The 20,322-nt window shown below is 49.1% G+C and overlaps 1 protein-coding gene across 1 annotated transcript in view; it reads right to left on the reverse strand.

Annotated features, from left to right (window-relative positions):
• Nucleotides 1-634: 634 nt before the first annotated feature.
• DOCK2 (dedicator of cytokinesis 2) overlaps nt 635-20,322 on the reverse strand; it is a 408,525-nt gene continuing 388,837 nt past the window's right edge. The window contains exons 45-52 of the mRNA XM_060008407.1: nt 16,750-16,926; nt 15,231-15,314; nt 7,922-8,059; nt 6,000-6,127; nt 4,930-5,095; nt 3,765-3,885; nt 2,282-2,421; nt 635-1,406 (exon numbers count right to left, since the gene is read on the reverse strand). Of these exons, the coding sequence (XP_059864390.1) occupies nt 1,344-1,406; nt 2,282-2,421; nt 3,765-3,885; nt 4,930-5,095; nt 6,000-6,127; nt 7,922-8,059; nt 15,231-15,314; nt 16,750-16,926 (1,017 nt within the window). The 3' untranslated portion in view covers nt 635-1,343. The remainder of the gene's footprint in view (nt 1,407-2,281; nt 2,422-3,764; nt 3,886-4,929; nt 5,096-5,999; nt 6,128-7,921; nt 8,060-15,230; nt 15,315-16,749; nt 16,927-20,322) is intronic.

A 20,322-nucleotide genomic window follows, 5' to 3' on the forward strand; every position in this document is an offset into this window, starting at 1 on the left:
CCTTTGGAAAGTGAACTCAGCCAGATTCCGAGCCTCTGGGTGCTGTCACCTCACCTTAGAGCACCCGTGATGCAGCCAAAGCCCCAACTACCACCGAAACAGAACCCACTGGACTGTTGAGGAGAGAGTGGAAGCTGGACTGGGCAACAGGGCTGGGGCTTGGTGAGGGGCCGTGGTGGCTACGGGAAGAGACTGGTGTGGACAAAGGCGACAGACGGCCCATGCGTGAAGGCGTGCAAGAGGCAGCACAGAGTTAAAGCCAAGTTTCCTGTCCAGCTCCTGCCAGTTTGATCCCAGCCTTTCCATGTATCACGTGTATGATCTTAGCTCACACAGCGCCTCTGTGCCTCGGTGTCTTCATCTGGGAAATAATGTAAAGTACGAAACTGTTAACCCAAAATGAAATAAACGAATATTTAAACGAACTGAAGTCGCGGAGAAGATTCTTGGGGGTGGCACAAACAAGGTGGACGGATTTTGCACTGGGATGGGCTGCAGCCAGGTTTCTTAACATCACTGGAGGCCCTGGGCCTGCCCGCCCTCCCGACCAGCCCCAGGAGCAACCTGTCCAGTCCTAGGCCGTAGGGATTCAGCTGATGGAATTATGCAATGAGGCTTGCTTGAGTCATGGAATCGTTTTTATTGTCAGTAAGAAATAGCAACACTTTGGAGATGATCAGCTAGAAAAAAGATGGGTGGGTTGTATTAAAAAATGTAAAGTACAAAACTGTTAACCAAAAATAAAATAAAAGAATATTTAAAAGCGTTTCTGGGGGCTTCCCTGGTGGTGCAATGGTTGAGAGTCCGCCTGCCGATGCAGGGGACACGGGTTCGTGCCCCGGTCCGGGGGGATCCCACATGCCGCGGAGCGGCTGGGCCCATGAGCCATGGCCGCTGAGCCTCCGTGTCCGGAGCCTGTGCTCCGCAACGGGAGATGCCACGACAGTGAGAGGCCCGCGTACCGAAAAAAAAAAGCTTTTCTGTTAAGCTTAGAAAATGATACAAAAATATAGCTCCTTATACCTAAGAAACTGGGCTATGAAAAGGTGTGCCCAGGATGCTGGGCAGAGCGTACTGGGAGAAGGCATTCTTGCTGGATCCTCGTGTGGCTAAGAATCCAGGTGGGGCATTGTCACCCAGCACCTGGGTCACGGGCCCTGGTGACACTGGGTCTGTCACCACTGACAGTTCTGGGGCCTAGATCAGCCCACTCCCTCTGTCTGAGTGCAGGCAACCGATGGACGGTCTCCCCACTCTTAGAGGCATCAATGTCCCGCTGTGTGTCTCCTCTTCTGGAAACTCCCATCCTTGTCTCCCCAGGTGCAGCCCTGGTCAGCAGCATCTCACAGGTCGGTGGACATTAAGTTGGAGGTCTGCTTGCCTTCTTCGGCAGGTTTGCTAGCCAGCTGCGCGGGAGAAGAGGATAAGGAGACACAACCCAAAATGGGGTTCTCATGAGCACCAAAGCAGGGCTTCCTGTCCCACTCACAAGGGCTGCTGAGCTGACCCCTCCCTTAACCCAGTGAGCCTGAGCTGCCGTGACTTTGACTGATGTGACCAGAAAGGCTGTGCTACGCAGTGGTTAGAACACAGGCTTTGCTGTTTCGTGGACCGTGTGAACTTGGGCAAGTCGCTTACCTAACTCTGTGAGCCTGATAAAATCCTCACAGTGGAAGGTCAAATGGGACCGTGTTTGGAAAGGGCTTAGCATGGTGCCTGACTCACTGCACGCTCACGGTGAACTTGCAGTTATTACGGCAGCGGAGTCCTGCTTTAATTGAACCCTGAGGATCAAGGTGGTGAAGGTCAGTGGTACCTTCATCTTGAGCAGAGACTGACAAGTAACAATAGGAGACGGGACTTGAGAAGTCAGGGCTTGGAAACAAAACTTTTAAATAGTAGGATTCTGTAATATAAGTTGAATAGGAAAGTTCTTCCAAAAGAATTAAAAAGCACTTTTAGCTGCCCAGGTGCAGCAAAGGACAGCTATGGTTTCTCAGGTCCCAGGGGCCCTGCACACCCCTCTGGCACATTCCTGCAGCCCAGCTGGGGTCCATCCTGCTCAGGGCAGCCACCTGGGGACCAAGAGGAGAACTGCACTCTGGGCATTTCTGGCCACCATCCCCACCCTGGGGGGCCCTGTCCATACCTCCCTGAGGGTGACCACACCGTGCACACGCGCATATACGCACGCCCCCATTTTCTCCTCTCTCCGCCTCCCCCTCTTCCCTTCCTCCTCCCCACACCCACCCCCCTTCCTTGCACTTATCTGGGAGCTCACCATCGTCTTGAAGAACTGATTTACTTTCTTCCGCTTGAGCGTCTTCTTGTCGCCTTCTGACAGAGGGAAGATCTGGCTGAGGCGGGGGGATGAGTTGGCCTCTTCCGTCCCGGGCATGCCGGCCACCGAGAGCATGACGGCTGCGGGAGAGCCGAGAGCCGCCGTGAGCGGTGGGCGGAGAGAGGGTGACTTCGGGGGGCAGATGGGAGACGCGCGGGGGACAGAGATAGCATCCAGGGAGAACAGGCAGGCGACCAGGCAGGAGGCGGGAGGCCCGAGTACTGCCGTGCCAGGACTGTCGAGCCTGTCTGTCCACTGCGCTGAGGCCTGCCCAGCCCCGCACACAGCAGCCTGCAACGTGACCCGATCGAGACCTCGTCCAAGGGCTTCTGGGCTGGAAACACGGGTCCATGGTGGGGGAAGGCCCTGGCCACTGGGGCCCTGACTTCCTCAGGGAATAGGGCCTTTTGCCCAGGTCGGGGAGATCGTGTGGGCTCACTCTTGTCTTCCAACACGGAGAACCCAGAGGTCCCGGAAGGAGAGCATCTCCAACCAAGGTGTCATCTGGTGATTATGGCCCCCAGCTCAGAGTCACACAGATGACTCTGACCCTCGGTTTTGACTTTGGGTACCTGGGGGTAAGAGTACAGACCTCAAGGGCGTTGTGAGGCCTGCTGCGAGGATAAGAGTGAAACGGCCACATGGGGGTGTCCTGCCTGGGGAGGCTGGGCAGTCGTTAGGGGTACAGTTCCAGGGGCCTCCACTACTTAGTGGCTGGGACAGTCAGGAGATTGACATTCTCAGTGCCTCAGTTTCCTTATCCATACAATGGGGCTGGTCACATGATCTGCTTCATAGGTTTGTGCTGAGGCTTAAATGAAACAACGAAGGAGGAACATTTGTCACCAAGCACAGACTGGCGGACACTAGAGACTTGCCACGTGCCAGATGGAGCGCTCTTGGGCAGGCTACATCCCCAGTCAGAGCCCCAGGTCCCCCTCTGTGAATTAGCAAAGGTCACCTGTAAGCTGCAGACCTCCTCACGACAATGAATTAGTGATGGGGGGAATGGAAGTACCTGTGCATCAAACACTCTGCAACTGTAAGATGTGGCAGCGATTTCTGTAAGTTCCGGAAACAGCCTTCCAGGCCCCAGAGGGAAACACAGGCTGAGAGATTTACCAGGGGCCGACTCCCGATCCCTGGGAGGGCCTGGCTAACTGAGAACCCAGGACCACCTGGTGGGACATACCACATTCCCAGTGGATCCTGAGCTCCAGAGTGACAGCAGGCCTCCACTTCAGCCCTGGCAGGGCCACAGAAGTGGGTGGATGTGGGGAGAGCTCAGAGGACAGGGGGGCTGTGAGCAGAGCCTCTTACCCCCATGGTGCTTAGCTCACTTTGCTATGTAGATATGGTTCCCACCCTCCTCCACCCCCAGACACCTCTATACCCCCCGTGCTGGTGGTGGCAGGGTGCATACCTGGGATGGTGGGCATGGACTGGCTGGCGAAACTCATTTGAGAGAGGATGGATGCCCTGGGGGCGACGGCCACATGCTCCGAAAGGTTGGTATCACTCATGAACTCGTGCTTCCTGGAAAGCTGGATGAATATATCATGCCCACATGTGCATACAGAGACACACAGACACACAGACACACAGACACACACCACAGAGGCTTAGCATGAGGCAGTTCTAGGCCCTGAAAAGTCGGAGATAAAAGTTTGCCATGGCTTCTATGGGCCCCGCCCCAAGTTCATTTATTCTGTTTTGTGTCACTCTATGTCAGCGTGCCATGCATGGTTGCACAGGTTGTATACTATACAACTCTGCTGTGGGGGGGGGGCGGGGCGGGGGGGGCATACATTTAGACTATTGTGTGAATGACGCCCCCTAGAATTGTGAAACACAGTCTTGTTTCCGGCCTTCCCCCCACCCCCCCGGCAAGAATAGCCTCTGAGGCCTACTGGGAAGTTTGTGGGGGATTCTTTCGTCGCTGGAAGGCATCTCAGCTGGGCCTTTGCCCTTTCATCCGGCAGCCCTCCCTTCCTAGGAGAGTAAATCCCTCTCCCCCTTCCAGGCTCCCAGAATGCTTTCAACAAACCTCTCTTTCAGGGGGAAGCTGGGGTTGAACCCAGGGCTGTCTGGTACCAAGTCTCATATTAAATAGTTATTCGTTTATAAGACAGTAACTCTTAAAGTCAGGGCAGTGAGAAGTTCATCTCTGCATCCCCAGCTGGGCTCCCGGTCCACTGGAAGAGCTTAGCAGAGTCTGAGACGTCAGTGGTTAGAATGGCCCTGGGGTGGGGATAGAGGGCCGAGGTGGAAACACCTGGCCCAGCCCTGGGAGGGCGGCTCTCCTGCTCAGTGGTGGACCGGGCAGCCTCTCCCCAGCCTCAGAGTCCTCTGCGATGGTAGGAAGGACAGAGTGACAGGCTGGGTCATACCCCACTCTGTCACATCCAGGCTGCAGGGGCACCAGCAAGCACTTCACCTCCCTGCCCCTGAGATGCCACCTCGGGAACCCCACTTCACCGTGAGGGTGAGGCTTGAGCGGCGCACGTCTCGGAGCCCCAGGCAGTGTGCCGGGCGTGCAGTGGAGATCTGCCGAGGGTGTCAGAGAAGATCCAGCCTTGGCCACTCACCCGCTTCAGGTCTGCCGTGGCCTTCTCGTCCGCAAACACCACACTGCTTCTCTTGCTCCTCTTCTTGGACCGCCGCAGCTTGACCTCTGGCAGAGTGCTCCCTGGGGAGATCGGCTCCTCTTGCTCCACTTTCGGAGCCTTGGGAGGTGCTAACTCCTGGTCGAAGCTGAATGGCAAGAGGGACAGCAGCAAAAACTGCAGTTAAGAGCTTCAGTGGAACTGTCTTGCAGGGACCCAGGCTGACTGAGCTGTCACCACGGGGTTGGGCGGTAGATCAGCTCACCTGGCAGAGTTTGGGGAGCCACTTGCTTAATTTGCAAACACTCAAACTACAGGGTAAAATAAAATTGAAGGTGGCGGGCCCTAAGACTGGTGATAGGAAGAGAAAACCGGTTAAAAATAGGGATCTGGATTCAAATCTATGCCACTGTTTAGCCGAATGACTTTGGGCAAATCACTCAACCTCTCTGAGGCACGATTTCCTTTTCAGTAAACGGGGGTGTTTGCAGCAACCTTGCAGAGTAGACAAGAGATGAGGTCAAGGACCCCTTAGCACATTCTCCCAGAGAGAGTTCTCCATCACAGGATCTGCTATTGCATTAGCTGAGTCGGGCCGGGTCACGCAGATGGCTCCAAGAAAGTGGAAGGGGAGAGGCTCTTCTTGGCCGAGGAGGGGAACCCCGACAGAGGTATAGGCAGGTACAGGAGGAGGAGCTCTGGGATGGGGAGCTGGTGGGGACGGGAGCCCCAGCAGAGGCAAGAAGATGAGGAGCTCAGGCTGGCTGATGGAGGTGGCTGGACGGGGAGCCTGTGGGCTGTGCGGTGTCCTGCTGGGTCCTCAGGAAGGGCCACCACACCTCTCTGGGCCTCGACTGACCCGCTAACAACGGCAATAAGCCGCACAGGGTAGTTGTGAGGGTTTTGATGAGGTGCCAGGTGGGGAAGGACTTTCAAACAGAAGGGCACGGAGATGTAGAAGGACGGCCAAGGACAGAAGGGCAAGAAGCGAGGCTTTGCTGAGGGCTAGGCTGGTGCAGGGGTACGGGGGGCTGCCTGGGGTGGGGACTGACCTCTCGGAGGTGAGTTTGCTGGGCGTGCTGCAGTCAGAGCTCGTGGAAGCCATGGAGATGATGGACATCTGCCTGTAGGAGCGCAGCATGGACCGAGGCCGGCCCACTCGCCTGTCCTCGAATTCGGGCTGCGGGGAGGAGGGTGTGGTTAGAAGCCAGGTCTGCGTGGGGCAGAGCAAAAACTTCCTGGCTGGCTGAGGCTACGCACAGCTGTTTAATAAAGAATTTGTCAGGCCTTTATTCCTGGTTCCTGGGAGGTGATGTCTAAATCCTTGCCATTTCCCCACTGGTAGGAGTGTCTTTTGTTTTTCACGGTGGCCCCTTTACACTGATGGGAAGACTCAGGATGGGGGCTGGCCAGAAAGAGCAACCTTGTGATTTCAGGGCTGGGACTCTGGGCCAGATAATATCAGCTCAGCCTCTGGGGAGGAAGGGGGACTGGAGATGGATGTCAACCACGTGGCCAACGATTCATTCGATCATGCCTATGAACCCCAATTAAAACTCCAGACACTTAGGCTCAGGTGAGCTTTCCCGGCTGGTAATCACACATGGAGGTGCCAGTAGGAGAGATAGTGACATGTCCTGAGGACACGAAGCTGTGTGTTTGGGACCCTCCCAGACCTCACCCTATGCTTCTCTTCATTTGGCTGGTCCTGATTTGTTTCCTTGCTAATAAAACTGTAATCGTAAGTACAGTCATCCTTCAGTACCTATGACCTCCGAGGATACCAAAATCCAGCGATGCCCAAGTCCCTGACATAAAATGGCACAGTATTTGCATGTAGCCTGTACATGTCCTCCAGTAGAATTTAAATCCTCTCTAGATTACTTATAATACCTAATGCAATGTAAACGCTATGTCAATAGTTGTAACTATAATGTAAATGTGAGGTAAACAGTTGCCGGCACAGCAAATTCAAGTTTTGCTTTTTGGAACTTGCTCGATTTTTTTCCCCAAGTATTTCTGATCCTCTGTTGGTTGAATCTGCGAGTAGGGAACTCATGGATATTGGAGGGAGGGCCGACTCCTTGACTTTTGTGAAATTATCAGACCTGAGGGGGTGGTGGGAACCTCCAGATTTGTAACCAGTTGGTCAGTGGCGCAGGTGGCCTGGGAACCCTGGTGTCTGAAGTGAGGGGAGTCTTGTGGAGGACTTTGCCCTTAACCTATGCAATGTCACCTAACTCTGGGTGGTTGCCATCAGAACTGCATTGGGCTGTCACACAGGGAGTGCTGGAAGAGGCGACCTGTCTCATGGAAAAACTGTTGCGCCAGAAGATGAGACCTGAGTTCGCCTCCATGCTTTCCAGTAACTCACTTCTCGTCTCTGGGCCTCAGTTTTCCCATCTGTAAACTCAGAGGGTTGGGCCAGAAGGCCTCTGAAGGACCACACTGCCTTGCCGTTTTATGATGCTACTTTCTGGGGAAGAGGATAAAGGAGAAGTCCCGTGAGCACCAGGCTGATGGCCTCTTGAGGACACGGAGCTTGTGAGTGGCCCAAAGCGCTGGCTTTGCAGGCCAACAGAGCCGGGGGCAGTGACCTGCACTCACTTGTCATGTAGCCTCTGGCAAGTCACTTACACCTAGGAACCTCCAGAAGAGACACAGGGGGTTAAAAGTCACGCCCAGGCTTGTTGTGAAGACAAAATGACCTACGTGCTTAGATTAGACCGGCACATAACAGGTGCTTCACCAACATTGCTTTTATTATTAGCACGGTCCCTTGAGTGCTAAGGCCTCAATTTGTAACTGGCGTTTATCTGGGGTGACTTTTGAGGGACCAAGTTTCCAGAAAGGTTCCTTGGATTGGCCCTGGCACTGCTGGCTCTCAGGTCCTTCTCCTCAAGGGCAGGTTCCTTGGCTCCAATCTCATCCTCCTCCCTGCCCCATCCCTCCCGGCCACAGGGACCACCAGTACCATCTCTCTGACACCGTACTCCTTCTCCACCTTCACTTTCAGGTTCTTGAAACATTCCTCCATCCGGTCGTGGAAGGGCCGCAGATTTTCTGACACCCTTTTCTCATGGATCTTAATCCCAGCTCCCAGGAAGGGGATCTGGAGAGAAAGGTGGTAAATGATGAGCCAAAGGTTGGCCACCGGGCCCCATGGAGCTGGTGGAAGCAAGTCTGCCTGCTGAGAATTTGTTGAGGGCTTTAGGGTCTTGGAAACCTTCAAGCGGGGTCACCAACCCTGAGAAATGGGAAAGCTGAATCCTTGGGGTTTGCTCTGAAAACAAGACCTCTAGGAGAAAGACCTCCGGCTGCCCTTGCCCCACAGGAGGGCTGGACGCCCCCCACCCCCATTAGAAGCCATGTGTTAGGGAAAGTCTGCACGTTATAGAATCTACTGAGGGGCAGAGTGTGAGACCAGAGGAGAGGACTCTCTGTTGCTTTAACTTAAAGCCTTGCCCAAGAAGTTCTTGGCAATGCAAAAGGGAAGGTATGATTGTCAGAGGCTGGGAGATAGGAGAAGGGAAGGGTTGAACAGAAAAGGAGGAGTGGGCACAGCCTGGTCTCACAGCACAGGAGATCCAGTGATACGACCTCATGTGGCTGCTGAAGAAAGATACCCAAATGTTAACACCGTGGAGTTAACCAGCCAATAGGGAGCTTTTAAAAAGTGATGTGAAAAGCCTTGGGAAGATGAGAGGGGAAGAGATAATTGACGGGAGACAGTTACGCTCTTATATTATCAACAGAGGGCAGGGATGAGGAACCAAACAGGAAAATAGGGGGTTGGTCTGCACACTAACAGACAGTGAGACCTTCACTTTCCAGTCCCCACATTGCCAGCAGTGCAGGAGCCAGGGGGACCTTCATATGCAATAGCTTGAAGGGTCTGTCCTGGAGAAAGTGAATGGCGCATGTTATACAGACGTCTGTGGATCACTCAGTTACCATATGTAATGCCGTCCAGGCGACAATACCTTCTCTCATATGCACAGAAATTCATTCAGCTTTTTTAGTGCCCCACTCTCTACTATGAACAGACTGCCAAGGATCACCAGGCATTGAAGGAAATTCTCCAGTGTGAAAGACAGAGATCAGAACCAACAGATAGGAAGAAAAGCAAAAACGGAGGGAGGGAGTAAGGGAGAGAGCAAGAAAAGAATGAATGGACTAACGTGGAAGAAACAGAGAATGAAGAGAGCTTAAGAAAACTTTATATTTTTTTAAATAAGCAATATATAGAAAAAGAAAAAATTTTCTATCCATGACACAAGACAAAGATTTTATTTAAAAAAGAAAGGAATGGGACTTCCCTGGTGGCACAGTGGTTAAGAAATCACCTGCCAATGCAGGGGACACGGGTTTGAGCCCTGGTCCAGGAAGATCCTACATGCCACGGAGCACACCACAACTACTGAGCCTGCGCTCTAGAGCCTGTGAGCCACAACTACTGAAGCTCGAGTGCCCAGAGCCCGCGTTCCGCAACAAGAGAAGCCACCGCAATGAGAGAGTAGATCCCGCTCACCACAACTAGAGAAAGTTCGCGCGCAGAAATGAAGACTCAGCACAGCCAAAAATAAATAAATAAATTTATAAATAAAAAGAGAAGGGAATGATAATGGAAATACTACATACAAATACTAGTGAGATATAAAGTTGCTAATGGAGATAAATGTATAGCTTTAGTTTTACATATTAGAAAAGACAGAAAATCAATTAGCTAAGTATCCATCTCAAGATATTAGTAGAAGAACAGCAAACTAAACCCAAAGAGAGTAAAAGGAAGGAAATAATAAAAGTAAGAGTGGACATGAATGAAAAAGAAAACAAACTGACAACACAGAGGATTGACAAATCCAAAGGTTGGTTCTTTGAAAAGACAAAAACATTGATAAACACCTTAAAGGGCTAATAAAAAAAAAACAGAAGGTACCAATAACCAATATCAGAATTTAAAAAGGAGTATCGCTATAGGAAGTACAAGCATTATAAAATATCATAAGAGGATATTATAAAAAAGTTTATGTCAATAAATTTAATATTTAGATAAAATGGACAAATTGCTAGAAAAATACAACTTACCAAAAAGGGGACGAAAGAAATAGGAAATCTGAAAACTATTAAATTAAATACATGCTTTAAAATATTCCTGGCCCATATGGCTTCACAGACAAATTCTAGCAAACATTTAAGGGATAAATAAATGCCAACTTTATAGAAACTCTTAAAAATTTTTAAAATAGGGAGTAATTTTCAACCCACTTTTTGAGACCAGGGTAACTTTGTTACAAGAATTGAACAAGGATATTATAAAAAAGGAAAATTATAGGTTAGTATCTCTTTTGAGCATAGACACAAAAATCCTGAAGAGCATATTTTCTAATAGAATCCAGAAATATATAAAAATGATAATACATTACGACCAAGTGGGATTTATGTCATACATGCAAGGTTGGTTTAGTAGTCCAAAATCAACTAATATAATTCACTGAATTAGCATAATAATGAAGAAAAACAATATGAGTATCTCAATAGATGCATAAAAGACATTTGACAAATTAAAAATCCATTCAGGATAAACCAGCAAACTAGGCATAGAATGGGACATCATCTTTAAAGCATCCCACTCTGTGAAGTACTGACTCTTGCCCTGATGTGGGAGACGCTGGAACAGAAGAAGTAAAACTTTTTATATTAGCAGATGATATGTTTGTCTGTAGAACATCCAAAAGAATGTACAAACAATTTGACTTATTAAGTGAATTTAGTAAGGTCGCTGGATACAAGGTAAACATACCAAAAAAAAATTGTGATGATAGTGAGAAATTAAAAAAAATACCATTTATAATAGTTAAAAATATCAAATATCTTAAAACAAATCTAATAAAATTTGTGAAAGATCTTTCCAGTGAAAACTACAAAACTTTGCTGAGTGAAATGAAAGAACTAAAGAAAGGGAGAGAGATTCCATATTCATGTACTGGAAGAATCAATTATCATTAAAACAGAAATTCTTCCTAAATTAATCTACGTGCCTAATATATTCCTATTCAAAATCTCAATGTGTTTTGGGGGTGTGTGAAAATTGGCAGGCTGATTTAAAAATTTATATGGAAATACAAAGGACTAGAAGGACCAAGACAAATTTGAAAAAAAAATTGCAGTACTGTCACTATCAGATCTCGAGTTACTATAAAGCTACAGTAATTAGGAACAGTATATGGCATTGGACAAACAGACCAATGGAATAGAGTAGGAAGTCCAGAAATAGACTGACATCTATATGATCACTTTATGTCAAAGTTGGGAAAAGTAACAGTCTTTTCAACAAATGGTGCTGGAATAATTAGAAATCTGTATAGATCATACACTTAAGAGTACAGGACAAAACAATAAAACTTCCCAATAAAACACAGGAAGTATCGTCATGATCTTGGGAGAGCCAGAGATTTCATAAAGTGAAGACAAAAGTAATAATCATTAAAAAAATTGATAAATTGGACCTCATTAAAATGACAAACTTCTGTTCTTCAAAAATACATCATTAGAAAGTAAACAGATAAGCCACAGACTGAATGAAGATATTTGCAATACATAGATTTGACAAAGGACTCATATCTAGAATAGATATAAACTCCTATGAATTATTAATAAAAAGACAATTCAGTTAATCAGTAAAGATTTGAACAAACGTTTCAAAGAAAGGCTATTCAATTAGCCAATAAACACATGAAAAGGCGATGAACACCGCTGCTCGCAAAGGAAATGCAAATTAAAATTAAACTGAGATACCACCTCACAACCACCAGAAAGACTAAAATTAAAGACTCACAGTATCATGCGTCAGCGAGAATGTGGAGCAACCCAGATTCACAGAAGTTCTTGGTGGGAGTGTAAATTGGCTCAGCCACTTTGGAAAACTGCCTCTTGGTATCCAGTAAGGCTAAAGATAAACGCGTGACCCAGCACTCCCACTACTAGAGAGAGAGTGAGGACGCTGAGAGTTTATGCCCATCAAAAAACACGAACGAGAATGTTCCTACAACTCTTTCCACACTGTCCAAAACCTAAAAACAACCCACCATCAACAGGAGAATGGATAAATACATCGGTATATTATTGGTATATTGTATAGTCACACAATGGATACCACTTAGAACAAAAAAAGAAAAACTTCTCTTGCATGTAACAGCCTGGATGAATCACAAAGGCGTTACAGTGAAAAGAAGAAGCCAGGCACACAGTAACACATACTGTGTAATACTACTTTTATGACGTTCAAGAACTGACAAAACTAATCTACAGTGATAGAAGTTTGGCAGTCATCTGTTCAAGCCAGATATTCTAACATAGTATAACCGAGCAATTCCACACCTAGGTATACATCCAACAGAAATTGTGCATGTGTGTGGCAAAAAGACACACACAGAGATGTTCAGAACAGCACGACCTGTAATACCCTCAAACTGAAATCAACCCAGATCTCTATCAGTTGAAAACTAAATAAATATGTTTTGGCACCGTTATACAGTCCAGCTGCATAGACGATTATACATCAATGAAAATGAATCAATGATTGCTATGTACAACAAAATAAATCAATTTTAAAACATAACAGTAAACAAAATAAGTTAGACACAAAAGAATGCACACTGTGTGATTCCATTTATATATAGGTCAAAACCAAGCAAAAGTAAACTACAGTGTTTAGCAATGAGTGCTTGGGTGGTTAAAAAGTATTTTCACAAAGCAAGTAAATGGTTACTGTAAAAGCAGGAGAGGGGTCGACCTTGGGGAGGGCTGGCAATGACTAAAAGAAGGCACATGAGAGGCTTCTGGGTGCTAGAGGAATTCTGCTTCATCTGGTGGTGGCCACGTAAGTGTACAGTGACAACTCGGTGTGCTGTGTATTTTTGTTATGTGTAGTTTTCTCTATGTAATATCTCGTGAAATGTTTACAAGAAGAATGTACTGTAGACATCTTTCCATGCCAATACATAGAGAGAAAATCTTTACGAAGAAAAAAATTAAGAAGCGATCACTCTTGAAAACCATGAAATCTTGAACACATAATGTACTTTGCACTTCTAGCTTCTGTTGGGTTGCTAGCGGTGCAAGTACATCTCCCTTTGAAATCTAAGGGTCTCGTGTTCTGAGAAGATCCAAAGTGAATCTGGCTTTGGCAAACCAAGATCCAATCTATAATTAAGCTCCAAGAAGGGAGGGAGGGAGCAGGCCCACAATTTTATCCAGCGCTTTATTTCTGTTGCGTGGCACACAGTTGGGACTCAAATATATATAAGTTGCAAGAATGAATGGAATAAAATGAAGAGCTAATGTGCTGTGTGTAACGTAAAAAAGGTCACCTTCACCCTGCGCAGGGCAGCGTCTTTTGACTATTCAGGATGCTGGACTCTGAGTGGGAGGAATGCGGCCCAGGGCAATCCCCTTTGCAGGCTCTTAGAAGCTGTAACATCAAATACATGCTTTCAAAGTCTCCTTCCTTTGCTTGTGGTGCCCCTCTATGAACTGCAAGACTTTGGAAGAATTTCCTTAGAAGGCACGGCCTGCTATCGGCTGTGCTCTGAGGCCACAGTCTGGTCCATGCTTTGGGTGTGGTGAATACAGCCCAGAGAGTCCACTACCAGGTGATAAGACATGCGCAGCAGAGAGGCCCAGGACAGTGATATGGATTGAGAATGACCCCCAGCACCCAGACACATTTGTGTGACATGTTAGCCCTCCCTGGGGCACCCCAGAAAGAGCTGAGGAAGGGAACCAACCAAAGCTGAGTCTTCCTGCTTCCCGAGCTGGGGATGGGGAGCGGGGCGTATCATTATTTGAGTATTAAAGGGCACGATGACCTCAGAAGGCTGGGGCTCTTGGGGGTGTCTGGGTTTCACAGGTGGCACAAGGTAAGAAGGGAGAGAAAATTCCGGACTCACAAAATGCATTCAGGAGAGTGTATCTGCGCAGCGCCTGGCATTTTATTTTTAAGGCCGCACTTTGCATAATTTGGCAGAGGCAGAGAAGGACCTGAATTAGGAATCCTTATTTTAAGAAAAGAGGCTGCACCCAATGCTTCTCACTCCCTAATTCCCCTAGAGTAACAAAAACTCCCTACCCAGTAGCTCGCTTTTCTTTGCACTGTAACTGGCAAGAAGGGAGGAGGGAGGGCCAGCAGCTGCAGACGCTGCCCCCTGCTGCCCTGCTCGCCTCCCCAGCCTCCCCCCAGCGCACCCTCCAGAGCCCACCCTGCGTCCTGGGTGCTGGGTGGTCCGTGGAGAGCAGGGAGATGCTTGAGGAGGGGCTGCTGCAGGCCTAGACCAGGAGCCTGGTCCTCTGAATGCCTCTGGGCTAGGGGTCTGGGGATTGTTTCTTCTCTAGGGAGTGGCAGAGAGCAGGAGAGAGCAGGAGGGAGAGAAAAGACGGGAGAGGGAGCCAGAGAGAAAGCAGAGAAGGAGGGAGGGCAGTGGAGAGAGATGTGCAAGGGAAGCAGAGCCAGGAGTGAGGTGTGAGGGGGGCAGCAGAGACAGGCCAAAGTCAGAGAGGGGATGGGGAGAAGCAAAGAACTTCCAAGGAGAGGAGAAAGACAGAGACACATGCACAGCAAGAGTCAGAGAGAAGGAGATCGCGGAGGGAAGGGGCAGAGGGACAAGGATGCAAGGAGAGGGCAGATAAGCAGATAGCAGGACAAAGCGGGCGGGAAGGACAGTCCTTCCAAGGTGCCAGGCTGGGCTCCGGAGTGCTGAGCAGCTTGTGCAGAGTGCAGACCCTCTGCCTGAAAACCAACCAAACCGAGGCCTCGATTATTTTCGAAACCTGATATCCATCTGAGCACTGTCTGCAACAAACTGGGTCAGCCTTAGTAGGAGGAGAGGTGGGGTAGGGGCCGAAGTCTTCCATTATCTGACTGGCGGGTGCTGGGTGTGGTGGGAGGTGGCGGGAGGTGCGCGGGACCCTGGCTTTCACTTCAGTCCCCCTGGGGGAAGCCACCTCCTGAATTCAACATCCAACAGGGCAGTCTTAGCAACACGCAGCACAGTGTCACTGCCCGGCGCCAGTGCAGCACCCCAAGGGTGCAGGGCCCCAAATCCCGCTTCCACGACGCACCTGCTCAGGTGAAGACAGAGTCAGAAGAAAGGCCAAAAGCCAGAGGGCAGGAGAGCAGTATGAAAGTCGGCCATACCGGCCAGAGGCTAGCAGAGGGCAGGCAAACCGGGGAGGGGAAGGGACGGACACAGGGCTGGCCTACCCCCAGTCCACCTCTGCTTTACCTGCCACGCAATCAGGTCCTTGAGGCAGCTCAGCTTGTCCTGGTCCTCGGGGTGGTCCCTGGTGTACTCTTCAGTGAAGAAGGCCTAGCAGGACAAACAGACATTGGGGGTTTCCTGTTCCTTTGCCGTGGACCCCACGACCCACCTCTCTGGCACCGGGAGAGGGTTCCAGTTGACAGGGGCAGGAATGAGGCCATTCCTACGTGGATGGGCAACAGTCAGGGACGTGTAGGGACTGACGTTTCCTCCTCCCGGGGCTCAGATCGGTATCCACTGGGAAAGGGTCACAAACCCCAGGAAATTGTTCTTGAAGAGGGGTCTCTGGACCCGCAGCAGCAGCATCACCTGGGAACTTGCCAGAGATGCAAATTCTCAGGCCCCACCCGGACGTACTGAATCAGAGCCTCTGGGGTCGGAGGTGGGGTGGAGGCAGCTGTGTGTGAAGAAGCCCTGCTGGGGATTCTGCTGCACAGTCAAGGCACCGTCCCAGGAGAGAGAACTCAGTGAGGAAGTTCACCTGGTGGGCTTTCCAGCTCACCTCCCTCATCGTGTGTGACCTTGGCAGCCCCAGCTCCTTCTCGGCTCCTGTTCTCAGTGTGTGCACGTATATACACAGACATATCACCCCTCAAGGCTGAACAAAGGATTACCAATGGATGACTCTACGGGGTGTCCAAGGGTAGCTGGAAGGACTAACCGGAATTACTGTCCGTGAGTTATACTATTGTGCCGTATTCCTAGTTTTACATCAATGGATGACATAGAAAAGATAATAGAGTCCATCATGAGACTTACGAGAACGAAGAGTCCATTTTTCCCTCAGCGTCCCATTAACGTATGGCCCAGGTGAGAGCCAAATAAGGACTTTCTATTCTTTTTCAGAGCTGGGAAAAGTTATGTCTCCTTATTGAGTAATTATTTTCCCCCAGTGGAAAATGTGACTCATATAACTGATGGCGTTTCCCTTTTCGCCACGGACACCAGGAGCCTCAGAAATGAAATCTGTGGCTGAAATGTGTGGGGATTTCTGGAGGGTCCTTATGACCTGAATATCTAGATTACAACTCTCGCTTGAGAGTCGATCTCCCATCCCTTCTGTATTTTCACAGATTCCGTGTTTCATTCCTTCCCATTTCTGGAGGTCATCTCCATCATCTATAGAAGAGATGGCTTGACACAAGTAGCATGTACTTTGATTTGTGGTGCTTGACTTTTATGGTCTGGCTCGTGGACATCCCAGAGCCTCCTCTTGACAAAGGTATCTTGATGTGCCCAGTGGGATAAGGGATCTCTATGACCCCTGACAGAGCATGGCATTGAGGGTGGGAAGGAGATGAGATGAGAGGTGAAGGAGATGAGGCTAAAGAAACTCTGGAATGTGTATGAGGTCTAAACAAGCTGAAGTGTCCTTCTGAGGGAGAAACAGCCACAGTAAGATGAGTGGCATGCAGCTGTGTCTGCTCTGGGCCCTCCTGCCACTGCTCTGTCTCCACCAGGGCCTGGAGAGGGGAGCCCTCACCGTCTCATACTTGGCGAACCCTCCCATGACAGCAGGGTCCACGATTCCATTCAGGAGCATGGAGAGTGGGTTTATCGGGAGGCTTTCGTCACTCTGGTACTGGTTTATCATCATCAGGATCTTCTCGTTGGCCGCGGACATGGTTTCGATGGCGTTCTCCAGAGGGCTAATTGTGGTCTGTTGAAAACGAGATCAAGAAGAAAGGGCCTCAGCAGGTCGCTTTAAAAATAGATAAAATGATTGGTATTGATTTCATTTGGGGTTGGAATTCAAATGAGGCAATGCTCCCCAAGGGGCTGTAGCAGGCTCTTGTGGTAACTACTGAGCCCTGGGGGTTGCCGGCTGTGTGGGGAGAGACAGGCTGAACCTGTGCTTAGCAAAAGAGGGATCTCCCTGGGGAAATGCAGGCAGGAAGTGTCAGGCACTCGCTGGGGTCTCAGAGGCTGGGTGTGCTCCAGGGAGGGTTTTTCTTCTTACTACCTGGTGAAAGACGCTCCAATTCAACCCATCTGGTATTGGTTGTGCACCTACTATGTGCGAGCACTTAGCTGAAGGGATTAGAGCAGCTGACGATGTGATCACCTGGCCTGGCCCACAGTAGGTCCCGAGACTTGTTATATGAGGGGTCACTGCTCCAAGGTAGATTCGGTTTAGTTGGGAAGATAAAACTAACCACGTCTTCAACACCTCTTAGAAAGCAAGATAAACACAGTGCCATCAGGTGCTAACTGGCATAACAGTGGTTCCCAAGAGCATGGGATCGAGAGTAAAACACTAAGCAAGAAGTCTGCAAACTTTTTCTGTGAAAGGGCCAGATGTTGTGTGTGGCAACAACTCAACTCTGTTATTGTAGGAAGAAATCAGCTACAGGCGATATGTAAATCTATGAGCATGATGGTTCCAATAAACCTATTTACAAAATTAGGCGCAGGTGGGCTCTGGCTCATAGGCCATAGTTTCCTGACTCCTGAACTAAACTAAGCAAATAAAAATGAGTGCCAATCTCAGCCATTTTCTCTGTGTGACCTTGGGCGAGTTTCCCAAACGTTCTGAGCCTCAGTTGACTTACTGGTAAAATGAGGATAAGAACATCTACTTCAAAAAGTAGCTGGTAGGGCTTCCCTGGTGGCGCAGTGGTTGAGAGTCCGCCTGCCGATGCAGGGGACACGGGTTCGTGCCCCGGTCCGGGAAGATCCCACATGCCGCGGAGTGGCTGGGCCCGTGAGCCATGGCCGCTGAGCCTGCGCGTCTAGAGCCTGTGCTCCGCAACGCGAGAGGCCACAACAGTGAGAGGCCCGCATACCGCAAAAAAAAAAGTAGCTGGTAGTTACTGTTATCAACTCTTGTAGGTGTCAGGACAGGGACTAGCAGCTGTCCTGAGAAGGGAAGACTCCCTGGCAGGGTGGGTGGGGCTGGAGGGAAGGGTGAAGTAATCCGGGAAAACTTCATGGAGGCAACCCTAAGTGTTACCATCTGTTGAGTGGTGGTGCTACAGGGCCTGCTTCAGTGGGGACATAGCAAAGATTAGTTGAGATAATATGACACTTGACTTAGCAAAGATTAGTTGAGATAATATGACACTTGACTTACAGCGGAGTTCTTTAAAAAGTGCACCTGCTAGTTATTGTTAACTGTTGAGTATATGTGAAGGGGAGAACCAGCCTCTACAGCCATGCTCTTGGTCATCTTTTTAAACTATTTCCTTAAATCCCTGTGAAATCTTAGCCTCCTCACCCCCCTTCCTTGTTTCTGGACAGTTTTGAAAGTGGCTATCTCTGCAGTGAGAAGGCCCTGGGAGTAGGCTCTCTCCTCTCTCTCTCTGTGATACAAGACACAGTGACACAATGTCATCCTCTTTCCGTCACACATGCACGCACATACACACTCAAGTGCGCACACGCGCACACACACACACACACACACACAGAGCTGTAGGGGGAAGGCTGCTCGGCCTGGTAGAGGCGGCAGCCCATGTTCCACAAGCTGCAACCCATGGTCCAGTTTCTGTCAAGCACACAGACCTACCCTGCAGGGGCTTCTCCAAGCTGAGGTCTAGACTGGGTTCTAAAGGAAAATCTATCACAACCACTTGGACAGAGCCCAGTAGCACACCTGGATTTCAACAGTAGCCTGGTATGTCTGAGAGACTCATGCTTTACGGTGAGTTGTGAAAAATGGAAAGTCCTGTTGCTTGGCTTTCTTCCTCACTTCTGAAGCTATTTTTGTATCCCTACGTCTTTAACCTTGTTACAGACAACAGGACAGAGAATGAGAACGAACACTCCTTTGGATTCTCACCTCTGGACGTTCGTGTAGATGAGTACGTCACTCTCTAGAGCAGAGCGATGGGGGTTACATATTTGGTGGAAGACCTGGAGGTCCGGAGCTGGTAACAGTTATAAAAGCACTGATCACGGTAAAAGAGATGTCGTCATTTGTGGACTGCCTCCCCTGTGCCAGCCCATGCTGGGTGTGTCCCACACGTGCTCTCATTCAATCCCCCCAACAGCAGGTAAGTCCTTCACCTAAGGGTAGATGGGGCAGCGCTGGGGAGAGAGCGCCAGTGTCCGAATTCCAAAGGCGAGCTTCTCCCCCACATACAGACCACACTCTGCTACCAAACTTGCCATACACTGGTTGTTAGGACTTGGTCAAGCCCTCAAATCTCTGGTCTCTTTCCTAAGCTGAGCCTCAGTTTCCTTACTGGCAGCACAGGTATATAGTCCCTGCCCAGCTTGCTGTGCGGGGAAAATGAATTATCCTGGAAGATACAGTCAGAACTCCATACCCTTGGGTTTTACATCCTTGGATTTAACCAACCTCGAATTCAACCAACCACTGATACGGAGGCCCAACTGTATTCACTGTACTTACGCCCTTTTATGTAAGGGACTTAAACAATTTTGGTATCCGAGGGGGCTCCTAGAACCAACACCCTCAGATACTGAGGAATAACTGTACTTTGGAAACAATTTTAAAGGCACTCGGGAAAGCGGTGATAATCCCTCGCCATCGAGTGGTGTTTCACATTCCTCAAAGGCCTCTCCCACATTATCACCTTCGTGAATCCTCTTAGGAAACCTCTGAACTGTGTAAGATAGACATCATTATTACAACCTACTTCTACCACTGATCACTTTGGCAGTTCAAGTCCCATCTTTGAGCTTCAGTTTTCTCATATGCAAAATAATTTAAATGGACAAGGGCTAGGAATGGGGTTGCACATTGGAGATGTGTAGGCCAAACTGGGCCTGGGTCTGTCATTTAGCCAGCACGTGAGTTCTAAGTTTTTAAGAAACTAATTCAGCTGGAAGGAGTTTGCCACAGCTTCTACCACTCCCCGTTGTCTTAATGGGACGAGTTCCCATATTTACAGTTATCTTCCCGGGCTCTGAAGGTATTTGAATTTATAGCTCTTGGATTAAATGACCTTCAGAGTGTCTTTCAGCTCTGAAATTCCATAGTTTTCTCATGTCTATTTTACAGATGATGAAAACTAAGGCCAGAGATACACTGTGTTTGTCCAACATCCTATAGCTTGTTAATAACCAAGTTGAATTTGGGTCTCTGACC

The sequence above is a fragment of the Delphinus delphis genome, chromosome 3 (genome assembly GCF_949987515.2).
Source record: "Delphinus delphis chromosome 3, mDelDel1.2, whole genome shotgun sequence".
Taxonomy (NCBI): Eukaryota; Metazoa; Chordata; class Mammalia; order Artiodactyla; family Delphinidae; genus Delphinus; species Delphinus delphis.